The sequence below is a fragment of the Chamaea fasciata genome, unplaced genomic scaffold (genome assembly GCF_029207755.1).
Source record: "Chamaea fasciata isolate MVZ Bird 193981 ecotype frontalis unplaced genomic scaffold, bChaFas1.0.hap1 SCAF_9, whole genome shotgun sequence".
Classification (NCBI taxonomy): domain Eukaryota; kingdom Metazoa; phylum Chordata; class Aves; order Passeriformes; family Sylviidae; genus Chamaea; species Chamaea fasciata.
The window spans coordinates 703,908-725,668 of record NW_027094094.1 but is presented as its reverse complement, the minus strand read 5'-3'; the positions used below and the strand labels follow the sequence as shown (position 1 = coordinate 725,668).

The following is a 21,761-nucleotide window of genomic DNA, read 5'->3' as shown; positions in this document are numbered from 1 at the left end:
CTGTTTATTCTCAGCGTGGGGCACGAGTGGGAAGATGGAGATCCCGCATTCCCACCTCCTGGGGCTTGTGGGGTCCCGGGTGAGGATGGGATCCAGCCCCAAGGCCACGGTGTTTGTGCAAGGGCTCTCTGATCCCTTCACAAGGATCCCAGAGCACTGATCTATTGTCCCACTGACACCCTGCAGGCAGCAGCAGGGTCCCCAGGGTGTCCCAAGCTGCATTCCAGGCTGGACTCAAGCTTAGCAGGTGACGGAGAACCTCAGGCTCATCCAGGCAGACTCTCCGGAGAGAGGGATGAGCTGCCTTAGACACCTCCAGCATCGCTTCACCCGCTGGTGACTGTGCTTGAGGGGCTCAGTGAGGCATTAACTTGGCCAGCCCAAGAGCTGCCTGGTGGTTTTGGTGCCTTTTCCTCACTCCCCAAACATTTCCCACCTTTTCCCGGCAGCCCAGGGTGCCTCCCTCAGCCATATGGTCCCTTGGGATAGATATAAATAAACGTATATATATAAAAATAAGCATGTAAATATATATAGATAAAGATGAAAGTGTAAATATTTATCTCCTTCCATTGCAGCCTTGGGAAGAGGCTGTGCTGATGAAGGTGATCGTTCTTCATCTGGAACCGTCGTGACAGGTCAAAGGAGTAATGGGCTCAAACTGAAACAGCAATTTAACTTAGGTGTATGGAAGAAACCTTTCCCTGGGAGGGCGGGCAGGCCCTGCCTGGCACAGGTGCCCAGAGCAGCTGTGGCTGCCCCTGGATCCCTGGCAGCGCCCAAGGCCAGGCTGGACATTGGGGACAGTGGGAGGTGTCCCTGCCATGGCAGGGGTGGCACTGGGTGGGCTCTGGGGTCAAAGCTTCCCACCCAAACCACCCTGGGGTTCTGTGATTCCTTTCTCACATGAAATTTGATCCGTAACCTTTGAGGAACTGCCTTCCTGCACTGTTCTGCTCAGCAAAGCTGCTGTGTTCCACAAGCCATGAATGCTCCGAAGCACGAATCTTAGCGCTCCACCCGTTACCGTTTCCGAAACGCTCTTGTCCCATTTTTACAGCTTTCTGGAACAATTCCCCGTCCTCGGCGGGGTGAGGGGACGGTAACTGTGCCTTTGCGAGGCGCGGAGCCCCGGGCAGCGCCGGCTGACGGCGGCGGGGGCAGCTCCATCTGCGGAGCGCTGGGGCACCAAACGCGCAGTGACAGCCCTGGGCTGACGGGCACGGGGAGCGGCACAGCAAAGCGGCGTCTGCAAAATCCCCTCTTGGCTTCTCCCGCTCCCTCTGCTGTCATTTGTGCTCGCTCTCTTTTCAGGAATCGCTTCTGAAAATCGCGGGGTGCTGTTGTCCAGCTGTGGGCAGCGTCCCGTGTCCCAGGGCCCCGGGGGGACACAGGAGCCCCCTGACCCAGGGCCCCGGGGGGACACAGGAGCCCCCTGACCCACGGGACCTGTCCCAGAGCCCCGGGGGGACACAGGAGCCCCCTGACCCACGGGACCTGTCCCAGAGCCCCGGGGGGACACAGGAGCCCCCTGTCCCAGGGCCCCGGGGGTCACAGGAGCCCCCTGACCCGCAGGACCCGCTCTGGTGGGAGCTGTCCCTGCCCGTGGCACGGGGTCACAGCCAGATGAGGTTTAAGGTCCCTTCCAGCCCTGGCAGCCCGGGATGCCCTGCCCGGCCGGCCCGGCGGGCTGGGAAGGGTTAATCCTGTCCCCGCACAGGGCAGGGGCTGCGCCAGCCAGGGGGATTCAGCTGTTTCCAGTTTGTTTCCAGTTTTCTGCCGCCGAGGGCCGGGGGAGAAGAGACACGAACAGGGGATGGAGAAAGGACAGGGAATGGGGCGTCCTCTCCTCTCCAGCCACTGCCTGGGCTGTGCTGCTTCCCAGAGGGTTCTCCAGGAATCCCCGGTCCTGCTGGCGCTGGGTGTGAGCTGGGAACAGGGAACAGGGCACGGGAAGGGTCAGGGCAGCTGCAGCAGCCCCCTCCCTCCTTCGGGCACCGCGTCCTTCGTGCCGCCCCTCCTCCCCCGAGAAGGAGGAATTCGGCTCCGCGGTTATTAAACTCATCCGCTCAGAGTTTGTCAGAGGAGGCAAAACTTGAATTCGTCGTTCATCACTATCATCACCGTATTCTGAGTGTTACCCTAAAGCTGTTCGGGGAGGATTGCCGAAGGAAAGGGAATGGTTTGATGTGTGGCACAGCCTAGAGAAAACAGCACGTTTAACGTATAATGAATTATCTCCTGTTTTTTCAGGGAAAACACAGGAACTGGCTAAGCCTGCTCCAATTTAGACTTAACTGAAAGCTCCTTAACACAACCCAGCCCAACCTGTGGAATGGAAACGTTGTAGATTTGGGGATTAAAAATCCCACGTGGAGGAGAGGACCACAGCTAAACCCTGTGGGTTTTTTTCATTCTGTAGGTGTCTGTGCCGCTGGAGTTTATAAAGCTGTGAAGAAAACCCCTTGGTACTGAAATTCTTCAACCTCTTCCTGCACTCCTACATCGACCATGTTTTAACCCGGCACAGGGAGCTCGGCTGCAGAAACGGAAGGAAGTGAGTGGGTCAGAGAAGTGTGATATTTGAACTGAAGGGATGCGATGTTTTAAGGCCAAGGCTGTGGATTTTGACATCAGCACGTGATTCCACCACGGAATTGATTTAACAAGCTCCTATTCTACCAGATATCACTCCCAGTGCTGGGATTCTGGGATGAGCTGCATCTTTGCTTCTGCATTTCACGCCTCTAAACGGGTCCATTTTTAGTTCTACTGAAAACTTCATGTCTTAAAATACTGTATTTACTGGAAGCCCTGCAGGTGGTGGTTGAGGTGACAAAGGCCATGTTAGGAAGTGGCTGGAGTCCATCTCCTGGCTCCTCATTCAGGACGCGCTCCTGCCTGGTGTGTTGGTGTGTCCCGAACATCGGTTCTGTTTTCCAATTCACGTCCTTAATCCTGGGGGTTTTACGTACAAAGCCAATTGTACAGGACAGGTCTGTGTGTAAATAAGGGGTTGTGCTTATCTATATGTCACTATAAATATGTATGAAGTTTTGTACATAGGAAAGGGGGGGAATGGCTCAAAGAATGTTCTCAGAACTGTTTCCTCCATTTAAATGCACAGACACGAGATTGCCATCCATGTGCTCCCTCGCTCCCGGGGGAGAGATCCCGCTGGGCTCCATCAGGAGTTTGTTCCCGGCCCGGAGCAGGGCTGGGCTCTGTCAGGAGCTCGTTCCCGGCCCGGAGCGGGGCTGAGCCGTGTCAGGTCTCGGCTGCTGCCTCCTCACTCTGGCTCCTGAGCATCTCTTCCAAACAGTGTCTGCACACCCCGGGGCAGTGCCCAGCCTGGGGCAGACCCCCGTGCCCGGTGCGAGGTGCAGCAGCTGGAGCATGGGGTGCCACGGGCCGTCCCAAACCCGTCCCAAACCCGCCGCCGGGTGCGCGTCAGGCGCGGACTTGTTGTTCGAGCTGCTGGAGGACGTGGCTGTTATTTCCAGTATTCTGCTCTATAATATCTGTAGCCTTCAGTGATTCCTTGAGTGCCTTATGTGGCTTGTGGACAGAGTTCCTGACCGGGAGGAGAAAATGCCCCTGGACCGACGCCGGCTCCTTCGCGGCCCTGTGCCCCTCGCCGGCAGCGTGGGCGGGCGCAGGGAGAGATTTAGCTTCGACTCAGGAAATCGCCGTGTGAATATGTGTATTAAACCCTGTATGATGTGCTGTACAGTTTATTAAAAGGGACTCATGTAAACTTATGCAAAACGGAACGCAGAGAAAATGGAGGTTTTTGGTCCACTGGCGGGAGTGCCGTGCCCTCTAATCCTGCTCCAGAATCATATCCGAAACACAGAACGGTGGGTTCAGTGCTGCGGCAGCAACCGACAGCCCGAGAACAGGGGCTGGAGCGAACGACCAGAGAATTTTACAGATATTTTTGTATTGTGATTCCTATGATATATATCGAGAGACTTTCTATTCCTTTGTAAAATACATAAATTATTGTCAACTTTTAATTAAAAAGATCTGTTTTAAACCTTCAAATGAGATGAACTGGTTTGGGGTTGAGGGGATGGGGACGCTGGGCTGTGACACCGGCCACCCTGGGAGGGCTCCGGGGGGAGGGCGTTCACCCCATCCCCGGGGCGGCCAACCCCGCGCTGTCGCTGCCATCACACGCTGCGAGATGTCACCTCCCGGTCGCACGTAGGGACGGGCACGGGTGGATGGGCACCGGGAGGGGCGGGGGGTCCCTGGGCGGCTCTTAACGCGGCGCTGGGCTCTCTCGGCAGGGCGAGCGGCTGCGGGAGCAGCGCGGGGTGCCGGGCCCATGTCGGGGCGGCAGGAGGACGCTCTGCCCGCCTGCTTTGCGGGGCTGGGCGCGGGCAGCCCGCGGCCGCGGCAGAAGCGAGGCGGGATGTTCTGCAGCGTGGAGGACGCCTTCGACAACAAGACGCTGAACTTCGCCTCGCTCGCCGCCTCCGGAACAGCAACACCGGTCGGTGGGCACCGCCGCGACACCCACCCGACACCCAACCCGGGATCGAGCCCCGATGCGGCGCCGACCCCCGACCCCGGCCCCGGCCCCGCCGCGGCCGCGCTGCCCCCGAGAGCCGCCGCTCCGGCTGCGCTGCCCGACGGCTGCCGGCAGGTAACGGGACTGCGCCGGGACAGCGGCCGGGGCGCCTCGGGGGGCCGGCCTGGCCGAGACCGCGCCGGGAGGGCGAGCGGGGACCCGTCCGGCTGTCCTCCTGTCGCCCCGACCTGACCCGTCCGTCTGTCCTCCTGCCCTCCCGCCCCGTCCGGCTGTCCTCCTGCTGCCCCGTCCCGTCCGGCTGTCCTCCAGCCGTCCCGACCCGTCCGGCTGTCCTCCTGTCGCCCCGACCTGACCCGTCCCGTCCGGCTCTCCTCCTGCTGCCCCGACCTGCCCCGTCCGTCTGTCCTCCTGCCCTCCCGCCCCGTCCCTCCCCGCAGGAGCCCGTGCCGGGAGCGGCCGCCGGGCCGGTCCCTGGGGGCGGGTTTGGGCACGGTCCGAGGGCCCGCTGTTCTCTCGGGGTCCCGGCTCAGCGGCCCCGCCGCCCCGGGCCCCGCTCACCGCCCCGGGCGCCGCTCACCGCCCCCGCACCGTCTGTGTCCGGGCCCGGGCGCGCGGCGGGGCGGGCGGGGGCGCGCACGCAGGCGGGGGCGCGCGGCGGCGGGCGCGGGCACGCGCGGCAGCCCCGCACACGGCGGCGGAGGCGGCGGCGATGTCTCACCCGGGCAGGAAGAGCGGCAGCCGCGGCACGGTGAGGGCTCCCCGCGGGGCGAGGGCGGCGGGGCCGCGGGCCGGGGCCGCGCCGGGGGCCGGGGTCGCTCCGGCCGGCGAGATGGAGCGGGGCGGGCGGTCTCGCACGGCCGGGGGGGCGCCCCGGCTCCTGCCCGCCCCGGGGTCCTCGCCCGGCGGTGCCGGCGCCCGGGGTGCCGAACCCCCGCCCCGTCCGCCCCCAGCAGCCTCCCCGCTCCGCTCCTTTGTTGTGCGGCCCGGCCGGAGCCCGGCGGTGCCGGCGCTTTGTCCCGGGGCCGCCCCGGGGGGACAAAGGCTCCGCCGTGCCCCCGGTTCCCCGTGCCGCCGGGGCGGGAGATGTGCTCCGGGAGCGCTTTTATCGCGGGCCGGGCTCGGCAGCGTGAGAGCATCTCGCAGCGGAGTTGGTGCCCCCCGCCTCATCCCGGGCTCCCCGCCCGCGCTCCCCGGTCCCCGTGCCGGAGCTCCTCGGCCGCGCTGCGTGGGAGGGGATTCCCTCCTCCCGGCGCCAGCGCTTCCCAGCAGGAGCCGGGACTAATCCCTCGATTGCCATGCCTTGTGTTTTGCTTCTTCTCTTTTCGCTGGCTCGTGGCACTGCTCCCTTGGGAAAAGCCCGGTGGGTGCGGGAGCCACGGACCAGCCGCGTTACTGGGCTGCGGGAGCGGGTCAGGGTGTGGGGGGCTGCTGCTGGGGTGGGGATGGGGGAGGATGAGGGTAGGGATGGGGTAAGGACAGAAATGGGGTACGGACAGGGATGGGGTACGGACAGGGATGGGGTACGGACAGGGATGGAGTAAGGACAGGGATGGAGTAAGGACAGAAACGGTGTAAGTACAGAAATGGGGTAAGGACAGGGATGGGGTGAAGATGGGCCCCACAAGGGGAGCGGCCGTCAGGCTCTCCCATGGGGCAGCAGCACTGAGGCTTCTTTTGATCGATGTTATGGGACAAGGGGAAACAATAAAGACAATAAATCCTTGATAGTTCAAAAAGGAAAGAGAAAAAAAAAGGGCATGCGGTTCTTTAATTTTCCGTTTATACGCCAGCGATGGTGTTTTAAAGAAGCCCCAAAATGTTTCAGGGCAGTTTTGCCTCAGGACGCGGCTCTTTGTGGTGCACATCTCCAGGCTGTGCTGCCACGTGCTCAGGCGTCCCTCGGCTGGTTTTGTGCCCAGGCCGTGCTCTTTGTGTTGCCCATTTCAGCGTTGGAAATAATTTTTCAAGCAACACCAGAGAGCAGGAAAGGAATCCTCTGAAATTAGGCTGCAGCTCCACATAGACATCAGCGCTGCTGCTTCCTAAATTTTCTAGTTAAAGATTCTGGGTGAAGATTCTGCGAATCCGAAAACTGTGACAGTGTCTGGCTTTGAAGTGAGGCGAGTCCTCGAGGCTTTATCTGCCTCTGACTGCGAAGACTAATGAATGGCAATAAATTACCAGGTTAATGAGATGCACTGAGAGCTGAGGGCGGAGGCAGGAACCCGGCTCAGCCCCCGCAGCCGGGGGAGCCCGGGGCTGCCGGGCTCAGCGATGCACCCCAGGCTCCTGCCGCCCTTCAGAGAGCTGTGCTCCTCCAAATGACAATTCCGTATGGTTCCCCTTGCAAATAGGTGTAGAATGGTCTGGACAGTCACTGAACTTGAGTGATGGGAGGGAAAATATTAAACCTAGATTTACTTAAAGCTTGGAATGAGTAAAGTGGAATCCAAACAAAAGAATCTTAAAAAAAAAAAAAAAAAAAAGTTTTTTTTTCTCATTAGAGTGACCAGATTCTAATCAAAGGAGGAAAAATCGTCAACGATGATCAGTCATTTTATGCAGACGTCTATGTGGAGGATGGCGTAATAAAGTAAGTTAAAAATTTATATTTGCTGATGTAATTTCTTAGAATGATACAGTGCCTTGGGATTTGAACAAGGTTCCTTTCCACTTTTTTTTTTTTTTAATCTTTTAGAAAAACACAGGCAGCATTTTAGAGTAGTGTCAAGAAGGAGCCGCACTGGTGCAGTTCTGCAGCTGGAAAGACTTTGCAGAGCACCGGCGGCCTGGGGAGGAGCAACAGAGGTTGTTTTGTCACCCTCACTTCAGAGTCTTTGTTTTCCTCGCAGACAGATCGGGGAGAACCTGCCGGTGCCCGGGGGCACGCGGACCATCGATGCCTATGGGCAGCTGCTGGTGCCGGGGGGCATCGATGTGCACACGCGGCTGCAGGCGCCCGCCGCGGGCATGAGCTCTGCCGACGGCTTCTTCCAGGGCACCAAGGCAGCGCTGGCAGGAGGCACCACCATGATCAGTAAGAGGGAGCACGTCCTAACGAGCTGCTGAGTTTCCTTAGCAAAATACCCCTGGGCCCGGAGTCACTGCAGGGGGGTTTATTTACCTTCACGGCGCGGAAAGGTCACTGACGGGCGAATCAGAAGGTCACAAAGCTAATTGAAGGTGTTGTGCACCGTGCAGAACCTCCTTACCTTGCTGCACGTGGATGCTAAAAATACACACGTCTATTAAAAATATGTGCCTGATCCTGCCTCACCTCATCAGAGAGCAAAATAGAAGAACACTTTAAACACCGTTTAATATTTTTTAACGGTTTTGCAAGTGTGGAGGTTTTCGAGTTTCTTGGCTTTAAGCACAGGCTCCATTTTTGTGTTAATGTAAAATAACTTTGCTCTCTGCTTCGTTCCTATTCCGATCCCAAGAACCACTGTCGTGTGTGGCTGCAGGACCAGTCTCAGGCCTGGCACAGCTCCCCACCGAGCCCACAGCCAGTGCTGAGGGGAGTGACGGGCAGCGGGAAGTGCTGCCCATGGGAGATGCCCCAGAGCAGAATCATCACCGGCCACTCACGGTGCCGTGCTGGCTGAGAAAGGATGAAAAAGCCACAACTTGGCGTTTGCTTGTTCCGTTTGTGTCACTTTGGGAGATCCATTACCCACGGTCTCTATGCAGCGCTGTAGGATGAGCTGGTGCTGCCACGTCCGTTCCCACAGCAGCAGGTCTGGCAGGGACACGGTGCCCGGCTGTTGTCCCTGTCCCTCACGCCCCACGGTGCCTGGCTGTGTCCCTGGCAGAGCTGCAGTGCCCGGCTGTGTGTCTGTGGCAGAGACATGGTGCCCGGGCTGTGTCCCTGTCCCTCATGCCTCGCAGTGCCCAGCTGTGCCCTGGCAGGGACACGGTGCCCTGTCCCTCATGGCTGTGTCCCTGTCCCTCACGCCCCACGGTGCTTGGCTGTGTCTGTGCCAGGGCTGCAGTGCCCAGCTGTGTGTCTGTGCCAGGGCCACGGTGCCCAGCCGTGTCCCTGTCCCTCACAGCCTGCAGTACCCAGCTGTGTGTCCCTGGCAGGGCCACGGTGCCCAGCCGTGTCCCTGTCCCTGACACCCTGTCCCTGTCCCCGCAGTTGACCACGTGTTGCCGGAGGCGGGCAGCAGTCTCCTGGGCGCCTACGAGCAGTGGCGTGGCTGTGCTGACAGCCAGGCCTGCTGTGACTACAGCCTGAGCGTGGACATCCCGCGCTGGCACGAGAGCCTGAGGGAGGAGCTGGAGGCCCTGGTCAAGGACAAGGGTATGTGGGCTTTTATCTTCTTTTCTTCTGTTAGAGCCGGGATTAATCCTCAAGAGATGCAGTTTGTGTTTGGGTTCAAATGTTTATTAATTCTCACCTATGGTACAGTCTCACAAGCTGTGAGTTCTAGCTAACAAGGTGAAAAATGGCTCTGCCTCTAACTCTTTCCAAGGTCTTTTAAGCACAAATTGTACAATTATGAAATGACACCTAGATTATTTTCACTTTTAACCCAATAACCAAACCCATGGTCCACAATGCAGATTTTCTTGCCTGATTACAAAACGCCACCCAGACCCATGGAAAGGAAGGGGAAAGAAGAACTCAGCCTATGCCCTAAATCCTCCACCTTGCCTTATGTATCTTACTGTATACTAAAACCTTAAAATCTAAGTTTTCCACCCTATGATGTCACACACTTCTATCCAAACTACACGCCTTTAATCCTAATGCTGTCACTCAGTTTTGGAAGCCCCTTCCACGGCCTCAGGTCAAGTGTTGTGTTCTCTTGAGGGTCAGTGCCTGTCAGCACAGAAATTCACCCTAAAATTCTCAGTGCGCAGGGTCCCAACAAGGGTGAGGGCAGAGGGGCCCTGGCAGGGCTGGGGTCACTGCAGGGCCGCAGGGGAGTGGTGACAATGCTGCTGTCCCCTGGCACCCAGCGCTGCAGGACACACACAGGCAGCAACACTCCTTCCGTGGAGCTGGGACCATCCTTGGCCATCCAGGAGAGAGCTGGGGACGGGGACACTGGCACCAAGTTGCTGCCATAACACCTGGGTCTGTGCCCTCACCCTTGGGCAATTGGCAGCCCGCTCATGGAAAGGGATTTTGGAAACTAAAGGAGTAGGGTTGGCCACCCTGGCGTGGGCTGCCGGATGTACAGAAAAAACACTGAAATAAAAACCTCCAAGAAGGGGCTTAGAGAAGGAACCTCAGCTTTAGGCATTCCGTAGTGATTCCGCAGTGCCTGTAACTCCCGTGCATCCCGAGGAATCCATGGGACAGGGCTCACTGGGAAGCAGGGAAGGAGACCATGCTGCAGGGATTCATGCATTCATTAATACCTATCGCCACCTCTGGAACTGCATTTTCCTTCAGATATGCTAATGCAGAGCTAAGTGTCTTCAGTGTAATTTGTAGTCTTGCAAGCAAGGGTTTAATTGGCCAATTACCATAGAAATTCGCAGTGAATTTCCTATTAAAATGCAGAGTGGCTGGAGTAATGGAGCTGTTCCTGGGAACACAGCTGTAATTGGATCACGGGTTCGGTATTGCTTATTGCCTCTATCCGTTAAAAATACAGCAGCAAGTCACAGAATCATGGAATGGTTTGGATTGGAAAGGACCTGATCCCATTCCCTGGCATGGCAGGGACACCTCCCAGTGTCCCAGGCTGCTCCAAGCCCCGATGTCCAGCCTGGCCTTGGGCACTGCCAGGGATCCAGGGGCAGCCACAACTGTGCCAGGGCCTGCCCACCCTCCCAGGGAACAATTCCTGCCCAATCTCCCATCCATCCCTGCCCTCTGGCACTGGGAAGCCATTCCCTGTGTCCTGTCCCTCCATCCCTTGTCCCAGATTTGAGAATAAGCCGCAGGCTGAAGCCACCGCTGGAGGAAAAGCAGCCTGGGAGTGAGGCACTGAGCCAGTCACAGAGGGCACCACCCCCAAACATGGACCACGGGGGTTTCATTTTTTGGTTCGGGTGCACCGTAAAGTAGGGGGTTATTGTCTTTCACCTCTCCCAAGCTCTGGGGTCAGTGCTTGTGGGGACATTTCCCCCCTCAGCCCTTGGCTTGCCTTTGCTTCCAGTGTAACCCTCAGCAGCACAACCCCCTGGTTCGGCCACCGCTGCCCAGTCCACACCAGGACAAGGGACAAAGGGACAAAGGGACAAAGGGACAAAGCCACACATGTCATTTTCTTTTTTCAAGGTGTGAACTCCTTCCTGGTGTTCATGGCTTACAAGGACAAGCTGCAGTGCACTGATGGCCAGGTAGGACACGGGAATTCAGGGAGAGCCACCCCTGACCCTGAGCCCCATGGGTGGTGACAGGGCTGACCTGGGGACACCGTGTCTTGGCAGATGTACGAGATCTTCTGCATCCTTCGGGACCTGGGGGCCATCGCCCAAGTGCACGCCGAGAACGGAGACATCATCGAGGAGGTGCCACGGGGACCCAGGGGTGACAGGGCCCTGGGGGGAGAATCCCTGCCCCTGTCCCTGTCCCTGCCCCTGTCCCTGCCCTGCCCTGTCCCTGCCCGGGGAGCTGCTGGCCCAAAGCCTTGGAGGGAACAAGACCCTGTGTAGCAGTGTGTGTAGGCTGAGGAACGTGCAGGAGGATCAGGGTGTCCTGTGGAGTCATCAGTGTCCTCATGGATGTTCACATGTTCTTGAGTTCCCAAAAAGCACTTCAGGGGCTCCTAAGGGATAAGTGACTGCCTTAAGTGATGCTTTATCCCATTATCTGTCGTGTTTAGATTACTTGAAAAAATCAGGAGCTTTGAGGCTTTTACAGTCCTGTCCACGACATTGGCAGCATTTAACTTCACCAGCAGCACTTGGGAATTCCTTGGTGTCGCAGCCTCTGCTCATGGGCCTTATTTTCCCTTTTTATCTGTAGAAAAGCCAGTCTTGGCTCCAGCCTCAGTCAGAATCACAAGGTGGGGTTAGACTGGCAGTTCCTTTAGCTCAGGTTCACACCAGCGGTCAGTGTGGTGTGGGAGGAAGGCAGGACTGAAAGCCAGATCCAATCCTTCAAATGGGTTTATTTGAACAAACAGGATAGAGGCTAATTCCCACCTCCTGGGATTTGATCTGGAAACCTGTTCCTCAGCTGGCTGTGGAGCACAACGTGACCCCAGGCAGCTCAGAGCTGCAGCAGGGTTTCTGTCAGCTGCCAGCGTGGTGACACTTGAGCCTTGGGGACAAACTTGGAGGAGATCTGTGACAAGAGTACAGACAAATACGCACCCTCTGAGAGCAGGGTCCTTTAAGGGTCTGCTCCGTGGTGTTGGATAACATCCTTGCATTAGTGCCAGCTCACTGGGAGGGTACATGATACAGAGCAGTGCAGGGGGAGGGTGAGGGGTGTGCTGGACATCTGCATTCAGATGCCACCTGAGTGACCTGGGACATCCCAGAGCTCATCCCAGCGTCTGTCACCGCGGGTTCCCTTTCCTCCCTGCCACATGGTGAAGTGCAAAGGGACAGGGACGCGGGAGAGGTGGCACTTGCTGCACCCCAGTGACAGCCTCACATCCCTGTGCCCATCCCTGCCTCCTCCGGGGGCTCCCGGGCAGCTCCAGCAGGCTCAGGTGCTGGGAAGCCCCTCTGCCTTTGTGCCCCAGGGCTGGGGCAGCCTCGGCATGAGCTGTGATGGGCCTGAGTCCCCTCCTCCAGAACCGGGGCTTTCAGGGCTGGGAGCTCCACAGGGGCGGCTGGGACACTGCAGCTTCCCTGCAGGAGCATTCCTGCAGCCCAGGACAGGACTGTGGGGAGCTGGGACACAGAACTGCTCTGCAGGAGCATTCCTGCAGCCCAGGGCAGGACTGTGGGGAGCTGGGACACTGCAGCTTCCCTGCAGGAGCATTCCTGCAGCCCAGGACAGGACTGTGGGGAGCTGGGACACTGCAGCTTCCCTGCAGGAGCATCCCTGCAGCCCAGGACAGGACTGTGGGGAGCTGGGACACAGAACTCCCCTGCAGGAGCATCCCTGCAGCCCAGGACAGGACTGTGGGGAGCTGGGACACAGAACTCCCCTGCAGGAGCATCCCTGCAGCCCAGGACAGGACTGTGGGGAGCTGGGACACAGAACTCCCCTGCAGGAGCATTCCTGCAGCCCAGGACAGGACTGTGGGGAGCTGGGACACAGAACTCCCCTGCAGGAGCATCCCTGCAGCCCAGGACAGGACTGTGGGGAGCTGGGACACAGAACTCCCCTGCAGGAGCATTCCTGCAGCCCAGGGCAGGACTGTGGGGAGCTGGGACACAGAACTCCCCTGCAGGAGCATTCCTGCAGCCCAGGACAGGACTGTGGGGAGCTGGAACACTGCAGCTTCCCTGCAGGAGCATTCCTGCAGCCCAGGACAGGACTGTGGGGAGCAGCCCCGCGGTGAGTGGGATGTCCCAGTGGAGTGTCCCGTGTCCCACCTGCCGGGGTGAGTTTGTGACTCGTCCCCCGCCCTCGGGTGGCTCTGGACGGGGTGTGCTGTGTCCCGTGGTGCTCCAGCGGGCTGTGCCCGGCGCTGACTGCCCTCTCCTTCCTCCTCGCCCCCCCAGGAGCAGAAGAGGCTGCTGGAGCTGGGGATCACGGGCCCGGAGGGGCACGTCCTGAGCCGCCCCGAGGAGGTAACGCCGCCAGCCCTGGCGCCGAGCCGCGGGCCCTGCCCTGCACGGGGGCCGGGACACCCGTGTCCTGTTCTTGTGCCCGCAGGTGGAGGCAGAGGCCGTGTTCCGCGCCATCACCATCGCCAGGCAGGCCAACTGTCCCCTCTATGTCACCAAGGTCATGAGCAGGGGTGCTGCAGACGTCCTGGCTCAGGCCAAGAGGAAAGGTAACGGACTGAACCTCTGAATCCAGCCAGGAATGTCGTTCCAGCGGTGAGCTCTGGGAAGTCCTTGTCTCCTGAGCTGCCCCACGCTCTCAGGGCGCTGAGGCTCTGCAGGTTTCTGTGCTAGGGTGTGCCAGAGCTCATTGCTTGGAGCTGGGGAGGTTGGAAGGGATGTGGTGGAAACTGCGACACTTCCATCTTGGCAGACGCAGCTGAGAGGGGAATAATCCACTTGCGATCGTTTGGTGTGAACTGAATGAAAACCAGATGTGGAGCAAGCTCCAGATTCTGGCTGGGGGTGGAGTGGGAAGGGCTGGGATCAGTCCTGTGGGGAGCAGGGTGGAAGGGGGAGCACAGTCACCGCTTCCCCCGGCCCGGCGGCTGCCAGACAGACACGGGCTGAGTTTAAACGAAGGCGTGACAGCTTGGAGGAATGTGTGCCTGCTGTAAGGAGAGGACAGACAGATCCAGATCGTGCTTTGACAGTGTCTCCCAGTCATCTGAGACATCCAAAGGAGTAGCGAGACTCTGAAGTGCTGAAGGGAGTGGAGCTGTCGTGTGTGGTTACAGCAGCCCTCTGTGTGTGTGTGTGTGTGCACTCCCCCCTCACGGCCGCTGTGCTCTGCAGGCGCCGTGGTGTACGGGGAGCCCCTCACCGCCAGCCTGGGCACCGACGGCTCCCACTACTGGAGCAAAAACTGGGCCAAGGCCGCCGCCTTCGTCACGTCCCCCCCCATCAGCCCCGACCCCAGCACGCCCGATCACCTCAGCACTCTGCTCTCCAGGTGGGTGCTGTGCCACGGGGGCACCTGGGCACACCTGTCCTGTGTCACAGGGGCACAGCTGTCCTGTGTCACACGGGCACCTGGGCACACCTCTCCTGTGTGACGGGGACACCTGTGTCACACAGACACCTGGACACACCTGCCCTGTGTCACAGGGCCATACCTGTCCTGTGCCACAGGGGCACCTGGGCACACCTGTCCTGTGTCACAGGGCCACACCTGTCCTGTGCCACGGGGGCACCTGGGCACACCTCTCATGTGCCACGGGGGCACCTGGGCACACCTGTCCTGTGTCACAGGGGCACAGCTGTCCTGTGTCACACGGGCACCTGGGCACACCTGTCCTGTGTGACGGGGACACCTGGGCACACCTCTCATGTGCCACAGGGGCATCTGGGCACACCTCCCCTGTGTCACATGGGCACAGCTGCCCTGTGTCACACAGACACCTGGGCACACCTGTCCTGTGTCACACAGACACCTGGGCACACCTCTCATGTGCCACGGGGGCACCTGGGCACACCTGTCCTGTGTCACAGGGGCACAGCTGTCCTGTGTCACACGGGCACCTGGGCACACCTGTCCTGTGTGACGGGGACACCTGGGCACACCTCTCATGTGCCACAGGGGCATCTGGGCACACCTCCCCTGTGTCACATGGGCACAGCTGCCCTGTGTCACACAGACACCTGGGCACACCTGTCCTGTGTCACATGGGCACACCTGTCCTGTGTCACACAGACACCTGGGCACACCTGTCCTGTGTCACATGGGCACACCTGTCCTGTGTCACACAGACACCTGGGCTGTCCTGTCTGCACCCCACACCCCCCGGCTGCCGCTGACCGCACAGGCATCCCCTGAGGGGCCCGAAGCCCCCGGGCCACCGGTGCCCCCATGGTCTGCCCGGCCAGGGGGGCTTTGCCAGCCTGGGGGTGCCATCAGTGCCCCGCCCTGAGCCCTGCCCTGTCCCTTCCCCAGCGGGGACCTGCAGGTCACCGGCAGTGCCCACTGCACCTTCACCACCGCACAGAAGGCCGTGGGCAAGGACAACTTCACCCTCATCCCCGAGGGCACCAACGGCATCGAGGAGCGCATGGCCGTGGTCTGGGAGAAGTGTGTGGTAGGTGCTGCAGCCCGGGGCTGGGGGAGCACACGGGAGCCGTGCCTGTGCTCCAGGCTGTCACAGGCTCGTTAATTCAGACAAGCCAGAGGGCTGACACTGTCTAGACGCTGCTGCGCCTTCAGAGAGCTGCTAACGAGACACACAAATGCCTTCACGGTGTCTTCAAAGGCTGCTGTGGGGGGACCATCCTCCACTCTCACTCAGTCACCAGCGAGTCTCTCCAGCACTTTCTCCCAAGGGTGATGAGGTGTTCTGTCCCCTCGTGCTCCCCAGAGGCCTGGGGAGGTGGACGGGGAGAGGGTGTCTCTCCTGTGGGACATGGACGTGGCCGTTTTTCCAACTGCCTGGTCAGCCCAGGCCCCACCAGTGGGGACAAGGCTCTGTGTCACCTCAGCGTCTGCCTGGCAGCAGGGCCGTGATCTGAGGGTGGGATCAGTCCGTGTCCCTGCACCCCAGAGCACACTTCCCTGCCAGCAGCACCCCTGGGGGCTCTGCCCTGCATCCCACAGAGCAGATGTCCCTGTGCAGGCTGCAGGAGCTTGGGAGCCACCCTGAAACCTCTCTTAGGTGAGCTTTGTTCGAAGAGAAATAGAACTTTTCTAAGGATGACAAATGATGATAAATAGCCCTGGCTAGGTTCACTTCCAGTCTTTCTTCACTGGGCTGTCCTTAACCCTCCTCAGTGACCCTGAGATGCCTGTGCAGGAGCTGGAGCCAAGCAGCGAAGGTCTTGTTTTTCAGACGCTTCAACCTTTGGAGTCCAAGGAAAATAAAACCTGTCCCTCGTATCCTTTATCCCCCAGGGACAAGGCTCACCCTCCCATGGCCCTTCCCCTGTCACCACGGCCGTGTGGCAGCGCAGACCCTCACCCACGTGGGCACAGGGGTGGGTCCAGCAGCGGCACAGCCCAGCTGTGGGGAGGGACTGTGCCCGCAGCAGGCACGGCCGTGTCCATCTCTGGTGTGTCCTCATGCCCTCCCCAGGTCCCCGGGAAGATGGATGAGAATGATTTTGTAGCAGTGACCAGCACCAACGCTGCCAAGATCTTCAACTGCTACCCCAGGAAGGGGCGCGTGGCTGTGGGCGCCGACGCGGACCTGGTGCTCTGGAACCCCAAGGCTACGAAAATCATCTCGGCAAAGACCCACAATTTGGTAAAGTATATTTTAAATCGAAAGATTTTAAATTTAAACATTTAAATATTTTTGGTAAAATATATTTAAATCTTCTGGGACTGGTTTTAGAGAAGAGTGGAGATCTGAAAAGCAAAGCATGTCCTTAGCGAGATTGGATCATTCAGCAGGGGAGGAGTTGTGTGTGGGAGTAAACTGATGAAGGACCTTGCATTTGCTTTTAGAAACACCAGGAAAATATCCTTTTATTGCTGTAAAGGGGGGGATTGGTACTGAGTGAACACTCCAAGACAGTCAGCATCTGGTATGGAAATCTTCAGGTCAGGGTATTTGCTGTGGACTCGAAAAATATAAGTGCTGAACTGAAGTATTGAACTATTGCTAAACTGTAATGTGTATTAGTTATAGTTTAATATGTATTAAACTATTGCTATTGCTTAATATATAATGGTATTAATTATAATATAATACATAATTTAAATGTTCCGTAAAGAATATATAAAATAATATAAATATAATTTAATAAAAATATTAAACTATTGCAGGAGCTTAATATGATTGTTTTTAAGGTTTATTTTCTCCATTCCAGTTTGCTCCCCATTGGAATCTTGTTCTTTGAAATATGAGGAGTTAGTCAGTTACTTCTGACTGATGGTGCACGAGGAGCAGTGAACAAAAATGGGGGGCATTGTTGGCCTCCTCTGAAATCCTGCAGGCACTGACCATCACGGTTTGCTTTTTGCAGAACGTGGAGTACAACATATTCGAAGGCACCGAGTGCCACGGGGTGCCAACCGTGGTCATAAGCCAGGGAAGAGTTGTCCTTGAAGATGGAAATCTGTGTGTCACCCGAGGCTCAGGTCGCTTCATCCCCAGGAAGACATTCCCTGACTTCGTTTATAAAAGGATAAAGGCAAGAAACAGGGTAAGGAGAGTTTTATTTGCCATATTCCTGTGTTTTGGTCTCAATCTCTCTGCTTTAGTGTATTGGGGCCGCTGTGATGGCAAACGTGCAACAGCAGCAGGAATATTATTAATGCTGTTTCTTTCTCTGTGTTGTCGTGTAACTGCCTGGCACCTCAATCAAGAATTCCTAGTATTAGAGCTAATAATGGCAGTTTTATTAACCTATGAAAATGTTACAAAGCAGATATATGACTTCTGCAAAAGGGTTTTTTTTGTTTGTTTGTTTGTTTGTATTGAGGTAGAGGGAGGAATTCCTCTCCTGCCTGTGCTGGAGAAGTTTCTGTAGCTGCATTCCCAGTGTCTGCTCTGCAGCCAGTGGAGGGTAAGGGATGTACATCCCGTAGGTACTGGAAATACAGGAAGACAAATCCTCCTGTGTGCTGGCACAGCTTGGTAAAGAGACACAAAGACATGCAAATATGTAAAGAGCTTCTGAGCAGCTCTGTCCTCCTTCCCTTTCCCCTGTGCCATTGCTGTTGTAATTCTGCATCCCACACTAAGGCAGAGCAGGAAGCAGTAACTCAAATTAAGTGCAGAGGTAGGAGCCCCGACTCTGGGGTGCCTGGAGGGCAGGATGGGGGTGTGCCAGCTCCCTGCAGGGTGGGAGTGGGATGCGGAGAAGCTGTAGATGCCCCATCCCTGGAGGTGTCCAAGGCCAGGCTGAAAGTCCTTCTAAGACCATCGATTCCAACCACTCCCAGCACAGCCAAGGCCACCACTACCCCATGTCCCCAAGTGCCATATCCACACAGCTTTGAATCCCCTCCAGAGATGGGAACTCCACCAGCTGTGCCAGGGCTGGGCAGCCCTTCCCATGGAGAAACGTTGCCCGTATCCAGCCGGAATGTGCCCTGGCACAGCTGGAGCCGTTCCCCCGCCTGTCTCCCACTCTCCCATCCCTGGCGGTGGCTGAGGCTGTGTGTGCTCTCCCTGCAGCTGGCCGAGGTGCACGGCGTGCCCCGGGGGATGTACGACGGGCCGGTCCACGAGGTGCCGGCCAGCGTCAAGGCGGTGGCGCCGGGAGCGGCCCCGCGCATCGCGCCCTGCGCCGGCAAAGCCGCGGCCCCGCCCGTGCGCAACCTGCACCAGTCCGGCTTCAGCCTCTCCGGTACGTGCGGCCCGGGGCGGGCTGGGGGGATCAGTGCCCGGGCAGGGCCGGGCAATAGCCGCTTCGTGTTTGCTCCGTGGTAAAGCAGTTTGTCCTGTGGCAGCAGCCGAGGGACCGAGTGCGGCACAGAAAGCTGGAATGTTGTACAGTGTTTAAGTCAATGCACAAAGCCTGGTGGGGGTTCTCTCTCCAGGAGCCAGAGCAGGCAGTGATTCAGCGTCGTTCATTCTGCACAAACCTGCCCAGCAGCTGTCGGGAGCTTGGAAAGCCAATGCTCTGCTCTAAAATGGTTTCCACAATGGCTTGTAGCTGGTTGGGTCATGTGGGTCCCATATTGTTTGATAAATGTTACCAGTCCCCACATTTAATTTATATACAAAATTTATTTATAGGAAAGCCATTTATAAATCTTCCAGCGAGAAACAATGAAAAATGAAGGAGGTCAAGCAAATACAGCCATTCCAAAGTGTGCTATGCTCCTAGAGAGTCCAAAAAGACACATAATGAAATTATTAGTATTTCCTGAAGAATTGTTTTGTGATTGTGGCATTTAAAGCAGCGGCACTGCCCCGCTCTCTGCTCTCCCCAGGGTCACAGGCAGATGACCACATTGCCCGGCGCACGGCGCAGAAGATCATGGCCCCGCCGGGCGGGAGGTCCAACATCACCTCGCTGTCCTGACGCTGTCCTGGCGCTGTCCTGGTGCTGTCCTGGCGCTGTCCCCACACCAGGTCCTGCTGCCACGGGGCCGGTGGCCGCTGTCACGCGAGGACCAGCGAGCGAGCGAGCGCTCGTCAGCTGCGCCAGCCCTTCCCTCGTAGGTAGAAAGTAGAGTGATCCCCGAGGTAGCGCTCCCAGTTGGGTTGTGTCAGTGTTCCTGCTAGCTGCTAGGAAAGCCCTTCCCTGTGCATGCGGCACCGCCACGTCCCCGGGGCTGCGGGGCAGAAATGAAGGCACATCCAGGCTGGATCACGCTCTTCTCCAGCAGCATCCACTGCCCACTCACATCCAAGGACTTCCGACGGACGGGCACTCCCGTGGGTCCCAGTCAGAGCCCTCGGCCCTGGCCGTGCTCCCGGAGCCACCCCCAGGCCGTCCGTCCCTGCCCCAGGCCGTCCGTCCCTGCCCCAGGCCATCTGTCCCTGGGCGGTCACAGCTCGGGGCGGGTGCAGCCCCTGTCCCGGGGCACAGTGGTGCTGGCCCTCCAGGACCCGGCCATGCCCTGGGCCCGTGTCCTTCTCTCAGCCTTGTTTTTTAAAGATTATTTATACAGTTTTTCAAGAACTGAGTGTGAGTCCAGTACCCAATACCAGGGCTCGTTTGGAGGCCAGGTGCATGCGACACACTTTTTTATAAAGATTATTCTAGCCCAGTTATTATACTTAAAGGTGTGTGCATAGAGTGAACCTCTGGCCGTAGAGCCATGCATGTACCTCCAGGAATGGCTTTCTGTTCCTGTCTGCTCCTTGCTTGGAATAAACTTGGTTGGAAACCACGAAATGGTGGAAGTGGTTGATCCACCCGAGTCCATTTTGTTGTTTTCTTCTTTTTCTTCCTTGGAGTTCTTCTGGGTGAGGCTTGTACGGTGCCATCCTGACCTGCAGGTTACTGTGCTCCCCTTGGAGGGGGGAGCGGCTCGTCATGTGTGGGCAGGGTCCCACCCTTCTCCTCAGCCGTGCTGGGGCTGTGCCTGCCCCTTGGTTTGCAGAAGACCCCACAGCTCCAGGAGTGGGGCTGCCTTCCCCCAGCCCACGCTGGTTCCAGTGCTGGTGAGATGTCATGAAACGTCCGTGAGACACTGATTTCCCTCGGGCACTGTGGGGTTGGGGCTCCAGCTCTGTCTGAGCCAGGCACGACAAACGGAGCGGGGCTTGTGGTGGCACGAGCAGGGATCTGATTTATGTGTGGGAGCTCCAGATACATCAGTCCATGAATTAGGAATGAACACACAAATGTAAGCCGGGGAGGGATTTAATTTTTTGCTGGGGGTTTTTTTGGATTTTGTTTGATTATCTGATATGACCTACATTTCACAGCTTAATGCTGCAGTGATTTCTGCATTGAGCATATGGGAATGTCTTTGTTTGGATATTTTATATTTAACTTTAACATAATTTCATTTGTTGATTTTCTGTTTTTCCCTGAAATTGCACCGAGGCAATTAACATCCAGTGGAAGGTGTCCCTGCCATGGCAGGGGTGGAGTGAGATGAGCTATAAGGTCCCTTCCAACCCAAAATATTTATGATTTTATGATCTCTTTTCTTCCTGAATAGAGCTTAAATTACAGCAGTGGAACACCCGTAAGGAAAGACAGAAGTTACAGTCTGATGGCGGTGACCTCCCCATCAGCTCAACATCCGTGGGGTGACAGGGACACCCCAACGCCCCCAGCTTGTAAACACTTAGCAAAGGAAGTTCTGAGGTCCCTGTGCTGTAAATGTCCCTTTTCCCACAGTTGGCCTGGTTCATGCCCGGCCCCTGGGCCACTGAGGACCCAGCAGAGACACTGTTCCCTCTCCCACACCACCCAGTGTAGGTCCCTCCACCCTCTGCGTCAGCCCAGGGCTCCAACCCTGCCAGCCCTTCCCTCACGGAGGGAGGGTTTGCATTTATTCCCTCTGTCAGGGAGCTGTCAGAGCCAGCACAGCTGCCCCAGCCTCCTCCTAATGCAGGGATCAGAGCCAGCAGCATCTCTGCAGCTCTCCCGGTGCCAGGAGAGGCTGAGTCCCACAGCCGCCCGCTAATGGAGCCAGAGCCTCCAGGAAACATCCCCCCACGGCACCCACACGGTCTGTGGCCCTAATTCCTTTGGACAGCTTTCCTGCAGGCTCTGGGTCAGGGACACCGAGGAGACGCTCCGTACCCTTGACTGACGGCGCATCCCTGGCTCTGCAGCACCGCGGCCACGGAGCAGCCCCAGGTCCCCACACGGCTGCCTGGAGTGGGGACAGACCCCTGGATTCCCTGCAGGACAGCAGTGCTCCTTAGGGACAGACCCCTGGATTCCCCGCAGGACAGCAGTGCTCCTTAGGGACAGACCCCTGGATTCCCCACAGGACAGCAGTGCTCCTTAGGGACAGACCCCTGGATTCCCCACAGGACAGCAGTGCTCCTTAGGGACACACCCCTGGATTCCCCATAGGACAGCAGTGCTCCTTAGGGACAGACCCCTGGATTCCCCACAGGACAGCAGTGCTCCTTAGGGACAGACCCCTGGATTCCCTGCAGGACAGCAGTGC

At 57.9% G+C, this 21,761-nt stretch overlaps 1 protein-coding gene across 1 annotated transcript; it reads left to right on the top strand.

Moving 5' to 3' along the window:
• Positions 1–4,333: 4,333 nt before the first annotated feature.
• Positions 4,334–20,019, top strand: DPYSL4 (dihydropyrimidinase like 4). Its single transcript, XM_066191569.1, has 16 exons — positions 4,334–4,654; positions 4,850–5,021; positions 5,071–5,288; positions 7,045–7,133; positions 7,393–7,577; positions 8,682–8,846; positions 10,782–10,843; positions 10,934–11,014; positions 13,130–13,198; positions 13,284–13,404; positions 14,030–14,186; positions 15,168–15,309; positions 16,297–16,467; positions 17,192–17,371; positions 18,349–18,520; positions 19,110–20,019. Exons 1-16 carry the CDS (start codon positions 4,334–4,336, stop codon positions 19,199–19,201), a joined length of 2,397 nt encoding a protein of 798 aa, XP_066047666.1. The 3' UTR covers positions 19,202–20,019.
• Positions 20,020–21,761: the final 1,742 nt, after the last annotated feature.

Coding starts and splice junctions, on each gene's coding strand:
- DPYSL4 (XM_066191569.1), top strand. CDS start 4,334: ATGTCGGGGCGGCAGGAGGACGCTCTGCCCGCCTGCTTTGCGGGGCTG. Junction 10,844..10,933: donor TGCAGTGCACTGATGGCCAG/GTAGGACACGGG, acceptor GTGTCTTGGCAG/ATGTACGAGATCTTCTGCAT. Junction 18,521..19,109: donor GTCCGGCTTCAGCCTCTCCG/GTACGTGCGGCC, acceptor TGCTCTCCCCAG/GGTCACAGGCAGATGACCAC.